Source organism: Nanorana parkeri, unplaced genomic scaffold (assembly GCF_000935625.1).
Source record: "Nanorana parkeri isolate BGI_ZX_2015 unplaced genomic scaffold, ASM93562v1 scaffold1842, whole genome shotgun sequence".
NCBI lineage: Eukaryota > Metazoa > Chordata > Amphibia > Anura > Dicroglossidae > Nanorana > Nanorana parkeri.
The window spans coordinates 142,503-149,599 of record NW_017308110.1 but is presented as its reverse complement, the minus strand read 5'-3'; the positions used below and the strand labels follow the sequence as shown (position 1 = coordinate 149,599).

General features: G+C 38.9%; 1 protein-coding gene across 1 annotated transcript in view; it reads left to right on the top strand.

The window, feature by feature from the left end:
- PAPLN (papilin, proteoglycan like sulfated glycoprotein) overlaps window positions 1-7,097 on the top strand; it is a 79,541-nt gene that overhangs the window by 43,069 nt on the left and 29,375 nt on the right. The window contains exon 5 of the mRNA XM_018571804.1: window positions 5,062-5,122. Within this exon, the coding sequence (XP_018427306.1) occupies window positions 5,062-5,122 (61 nt within the window). The remainder of the gene's footprint in view (window positions 1-5,061; window positions 5,123-7,097) is intronic.

Here is a 7,097-nt window from a genome sequence, read left to right as displayed (position 1 = left end):
AAGAAATCTCCTAGGCAGCAAAATTAAATATTTATTGCAGCACTCAATCTACTTGGTCGCTTACACTGTAGACAAGATTTTGGAGATTTAATAGTGTCTTGTCCTAAATCCAGGGTGCTTGTCCTAATTCTTGTGAGCTGAGAAAGTTTCTATGTGTCTTGTGTGTTACCTCAGTTCACATAATGTGCACATACTTAAACATGTTAGAACTGTATGAGGATGCACCATCTCTGTTCTTATAGCTGTGCTGAATCAGCATACATTCAGAATCCTTAAGACAGAAGTAGCTTAAGGATTTTCTTTCAATGCCACAACTACATCCAAGCTCTAATTCCCACCACTGTATAACAATAATTTTAAAAAAAATGTTCTTTTTTTTTCTTACCATCTGGTTTTCCCTGATTGCTTTCAACAAAAATACTCCTGCACAGTCCCCCTTTTCCCTTGTGTCACTTTTCCTTTGAAACTGTAAGTTTTTGGGCAGGGTTGCCATTCTTTGTTCTATATTTTATTGTAATTATTTATGCATTTTCATACTTTATATAACACCATGTTAGATGTTCTATATACAATGCCTCTATATATAATTTAAATAACAATAATGATTTTCTCAGCACAACCTGAGTACAAAACTATGTAGATTGCTCATTTTAATGGACTTGCTAGTGAACAGACATGTAGAATCATCATCACCAAATATTCTTTTAAAAATACAGTAGATTGCTAACTTACATATTGTGGACTATGCAGAACTGATGTAACAGTCTACAATATTAATTAGAAGTAAAAACATATCTTAAGTTAAATCCAGGGTAAAGTAGTTCTAGAGGTATATAAGGAAGAGGTATAAGTAGAATTTTCGAGAATGATCGTAAATGTACTGTATGTTCTCTAAGTTTTAGTGATAAACATTCTTAGGGTTTCCTGTGGACCCTTTCTCAGAGATACTGTAGCTTCATCCTTCGAAGATAAGTTCACATCACCCATGACTTTCCAAAATAAAACCAGTAATATCATGAAACATATACAGTTACCCTTTTGACTTCATCCCCTGCAGATCCCTTTGCACCCCTAACTCCGTGTCCTCCACTGACGCTTGTTCTTGTTCGTTTAGCAAAGATGGTTGAAAGCTTTCATGCCAGCCATTGGCAGATGGACTAATGCTTCTCACACCCAAACCTTTATCCCTGGCACACCACCAAATACACCCAAACTACATTTTCTCTACGGTAGGTGTACTCAATCTACAATTCGCTTACACACACACTCACACACACTCACACACACTCACACACACACACTCACACACTACACACACACACACACACACACACACACACACACTCACATAACCACTCCCTTGTGCCCACATTTACATTAGACTGATGCATCCATGTCATAGGTGTGTCTTCACATACCCCAGACAACTGCAACAAAGTACACCCTTGTGCTTTTGAATTACTTGTAATACAATAGCCCTAGGTATGTGCCACCAACCTGGTTATCCCACATGAGCCACTCCTCTCTTTTTAATGCACCAAATGCCCAACTACCAAAATCTATCTGCCTCTTGGCTCCCTCTCAAGGGTTAGCAGGTATTAAGTATCCATATACCCAACCCGAGTCAAATGAAGCCTTTCTCCTCCCAACCACCATGAGCAAAACCTCCCCGCCACACCTGGACTATTGCACCTAATGTCCACTCCACCACTGCTTTAAAGTTCCTTAACCCTCCTCGTACTGTTACACACAGATCAGTGGGTAGAAAGGAATATGCAAAGAAAAGCTATATTTCTTGTTTTAATGTAGGAATTTATACTCACCTTCCTTAACAATACATATATGACTTTTTCTTAGCAATTTTCTAACTCCCAGAAATTTGTAGCAAAAACATTTAGCAAGTTCTGGTACTATGCTGCATCAAAAAAGAAATACCTTTACATTTAAATAAGGCTTTAAATTTTATGTTGCACTCTTTCATCTGTTTTGCATGTTTACTGAGATGTCCACTTAGTTTTCAGTTGTGTAAGTTTAGTTAAAACTTGTTAAGGGAACACAAGAATTCACTGACATACAAGTCCCTGCCTGCTGCCTCCTAACATAAGCAGATGACCAAACTAAAATGTATCTAGCAAAAAGCTGCTACTCACATATGCTTTTCAAGGACAGGATCTAACAAAAGTAACAAATTATATTATTTCATTGCGCAAATACAGTAGTAAAGTGTGGTAACTAACTGAAACCATCCATTCCATCCATAGAAATATCCTTTACTCATATGACTCCAAGCAACTGAAACCTGTTTTGGCTCAATCAGCTACTGCAAATTGCACATTTTCATTGCTGTTGTCAAGGCTTTATTAATTATACATAGCATTCAGACAAACATTTTTAGCTTAAACTGGATTAGAGGACACAGCTTTTCCACTAAATGGCTCTTATTTTCATGCTACATTTATCTACATTTAAGTGTTCTAATAAAGCTCTAGCTTTGTCAGTATATCTAATAGGGATGTTCAGATACCAGTGCCGATACTTGGCATTTTCACGAGAACTATCAGGGTTCTAACAGCAGGCTATGAATATGACATTCTGCCGTAAAACTTTTTGGGGGCAAATCTTAGGAGTAGGGATAAGGTTGAGTTTGCTGTTGACAGTTTTTGGTGAATCCTGTGGGTTTCAAATTCAAAGTCCCGGAGAATTTACACAGGATTTTGCCAGACCCAATTCTTTGTAATCATAAGGCACTGCCTGCCTTTTAAACTTGGGTCAGTTTGATTAGAAGGTCCAATAAGGGGGTTTTGGATAAAGTACACCCCTCACTATAAAAGGGTGGGGTCACAGCAACCATACTGGCAATGTGCTTTATCTATGATAGGGGATGCATAGGGAGTGCTGCTGACAAACTGCATAGAGAGAAATCAGTGTAGGGTGTGTAGGCACTTGCAGATCTGTCAAAGTGGATGTAAACCTTCAGTCCCCATTCACTCCTGAGTGTTTCGTGTACGTGCGTCAAACGTGTAAAAGTGCACTTTGACGCGCATCCTTGATACGCATAAAAAATGCGAAACACACTTGCTGTGCCATTACCAGTTAATGGCACCCCAAACACAGCTAGGCAAATGCATGCTTTCTTTCTCCACATTTGTGCACCTTAAAATTTTTTGCAGAATGCATGTCGTAGACTTTGCTACATGCACTACTTTTATGTGTTTGTGAATCGATGGGGACATGCAGCAATTGCGGGAGACAAACACGCATGAACTCATTGCTGTGAATGGAGCCTCACTGAATGTCATGTAGGTAGCAAAATGCTGTGTATCTCAGGTTTTTTTTTTTTCATCGTTTACTTGTTATATATTAATGTTATGAACACCAAAAAGGTAAGTTATCTGTTGTCAGACTACAACAGACTTAATGTGTATTTGCACTTTTGCAGCTAAATTGGGATAAAACCTATTTTATATTTGTTACATGTTCACATTGCATAACTTAAAATATTTTACATTTGCCCGTTACATTTTTTTAAGCCACACTGCTGGCAAATTGATAATTTTCACACCACAGTGGGTGTGTGTTAACATTGCTTTGTTAAATGATAAATGTCTCCCAGAGTGGTGATCAGATCCCTATGCCCTTTTTGAAAATAACCTAGAAAATGCCCCCCCCCCTCCCCCCTCCTGTATATGTTTGTTGTTTAGGTTTTGAGGATTTTAGCAGACACAACATTAAGCTACCTAGACATTCGATGGACCGTAGACGATCCAACTGCCGCTTGATTGTTCTAAAAATGACTGTAAAATAAACATCCTTTGACTAAGTGTGCAATTTTGATAGGTGAGTAGTCATTAAACCGTTTCCCATTTCAACCACAGTCGTCCACCTAGAGTGGCGTACATCTCATATCTGTGGTCACCCCTAAGGACACTGGCTTGATCTATTTCATCTTGACAGTATTTGCTGCCATCAGGATAATCTCTGACACTCTATAGAAATTAAACTGGCCTGAATTAATTGATTGCAGTAAGGGGATTATTATACATTAACTGATTACCGGAAACCATGTTAATTCAGTAAGATTGCCAATAGCAACACAAGATTAGACAGATGTCTCATTCATTGTAGAGATAAAGTTAATCCTGTCACTAGATTTGGTCTTGTATTTTTATTAATTTATGATAAAAAGGTGTGTTCCTATGTATTAATTAAAGTACCTTTACTCTACACCGGAACAGTGCAGTGGTGGGTCCAGCCAAAAGAGTGAATTAGGCCAGATGACTTAATGCGTATAAGCATTTAGGAAATCATTCGTCTCTAGCATCAGATGCATGCTTTGCTTGATTTTAATGTGCATTGAACCATTTGGCTCCATGCACACTGTAGATTACTCTGCTGCACACTTCCTGTGAACATACCCCTGTTGATCAGGTGACACCCGCTGCATATGAATGCTGGCACACTGCATGTAATTGTTTTGAAAGGTAAGAAAAAAAAGTTTTGGTTGACCATACACTAACATGACATGAACTATGGCTCCAAAACATTCAGTGACACAAGCCAAACAATTGGGACAGAGACTGGGAAGGAGATAAAGATTATTGGTCATGTTCATGAACTCTCTCAGCCCTGAGTAGTCACCTTTGGTTTTATCAGAATGTAAATCAACCAGGAAAAAATGTGGAGATGAATATGTTGATCACTTTCAACATGCATGTTGTTCTGGTATCTTGAAAGGGAAAAGGAATACAGAAACTGTAATGGTGTCTTGGGGGTCAGATATAGAAATGCTTTTTAAGCATGAATTTGGTGACAACAAGGTTAAAGGTTCAAGAAACATCTGCCCGGGAAGAGCAGAAATGAAAGAGGGATGATATTTGCAAGAGAGATCAGGTGGCATAATGAGATTTAGATGTTAGACAAATTACTTACCTTAGACTTGCCAAAATATGGGTGGAAAAGTGCCTAGTTATGGTAAAGGACATACATTTTGTTAAAACATGATGACTGATAATGAACCTGGACAGATTTGTAACTGCAGTATGAATTGTATTGCTTCCTTAGGGCAGATGGGGGATCAAATTGTATTGGACCAACCAGAAACTACCGTTCTTGCAATGTGCAGGTGAGAATTATTACCCTAAGGTCAAAATAATGTTTATTATCTACATTCATAAGGGCGGCAAGAAATATATGTATGTATTTATGTATAAATATATATATATATAATCTCCAGAGGTTTTAGGCACTTGCTGTAACGTAAGGATGCCTTTTCAATTAATAACCTAAAGTGCATAAACAAAACAAAACATATCAAATCAAAATTTTGTGTGTCCACATTTTGCCTTTAAAACTGCATCAGTGCTCTCAGTTACACTTGCACACACTTAAGGGCTACAGGCATATGGTCCAGTGCTTGATTAAAGGCTATTTCACACCATGTGTGGTGATTTGCGTTAATCTGCACAGATTAACAGGGGCTCACCGCAAGGGCACATAGAAAACAATTGTTTTCAATGTGCTCTATTTATACCACAATGCTGCGTTGAGGTGGGTTGTGGTGCATAAAAATTCTGTCACTTTCCATTTTTTCACATCACATTGCATCTCACTTCATGTCAGTGCATCCCCCTGCACTGCAATGGCAAGAGTAAACACAGGAAAAAGACAGGATGGTCTAACTGCAATAACAAGGTCTCTCATAGGCAGAATTTGTGATTAGGACAGGTGTTTCCAGATGTGCTGCCCAAGTTCTCCTGCAAAAGCACAATGACACGCAATGCTGAGGACCAAAAATGTGGTTGGCCAAGGTAACGGTGCAGCAGATGAAAGACACTTTATGCTGACTTCCCTTCACAATTGAAAGTTGTCCATTGGCACCATTAGCTCAAACCGGTGTGCAGAAAAAAAACAAAAGGTGCTCTATTCTAGGGGTCGGCCGGAGGCAGTGGGCAGTCACAATTCAAATTGCAATAGCAAATAGCAGGATGGTTATTGCACCCACCCACTGCCTGCTGTCAATAGCAGAGGAGCGGACCTGAAGGAGAAAATTCTCCTTCAGGTCTGTTCCTCTGCTCATTGATCTGCAGTGGCTGGGAGCAATAGCCAGCCTGCTATTGGCCATTTCAAATTGCAATAGCCAATAGCAGGCTGGTTATTGCACCCACCCACTTCCTACTGTCAATCAAGGGTTAACCTTTTAAAGTTCTTCTTTAACAAACATTGCATCCCTGTGTCTTTAGTGCCCCCAGCTGACTGAGCACTGAGACAGAAGCTTGTACATCCAAAAGACAAAACACCCAAAGATGAGCAAAGTTGCTTGGTATATGTAGTGCAGTGTAGCAAATAGTGCAAAGACCTGCATATTGGGGAGACAAAAATCTCTTAACAAATAAATGGCGCAACATAGGAAGGGAAAATCTACAGGTCAAGACTCAGCAGTTTTCCTGCATTGTAAAGAAGTGAACATTTTTTGGAGGAAAGGGAGGCACTCAATGCCATTTGTTTTCTGCATTAATGTTTTTTTAAACCTTCTCACCACATGTTTTGACAAAAATTCACTCCTTTAGTCATGCAAATCAAAGGATAACACCTATAAAGCCTTCCTGACATCAAGGATGGAATTATGTAACTAGAACAAGGTGCTTCCACAATTTTCACACCTCCCATCCTGTTCTTGGGCAATATCGTCTGCATTTCCATGGGCACTGGACTAAGATATTTGTTTATGTTTGTATGTTTATGTTGCATAATACTGCATATGAAAGTATTATATATATTTTACCGCCCCTGGCACTCACTCTGGACCTTTTTCTAATCTGTTCTTTTGTTCCTCTTTGTTTTTCTTTCACCTGCTTTTCCCCTCTTGCTTCCACTCTCTTTTCTAGTTTCACTTCTGCTCCTCCTGCCTGGTCAGCCTACTTGACAGGTGCTGGTGGGTTAATATGTTTTGAGTGTTGTTTTAATGCTCTGTTGATATTTGGAGACCTGCAGATTGATATGTATATACTTGTAGTTTTGTAACTGGTGATACCGTTGTTTTTTGGCTTTTGACTGAGTACATTACATGTACCTATGTATACTTTTTGTTCATTTTCTGA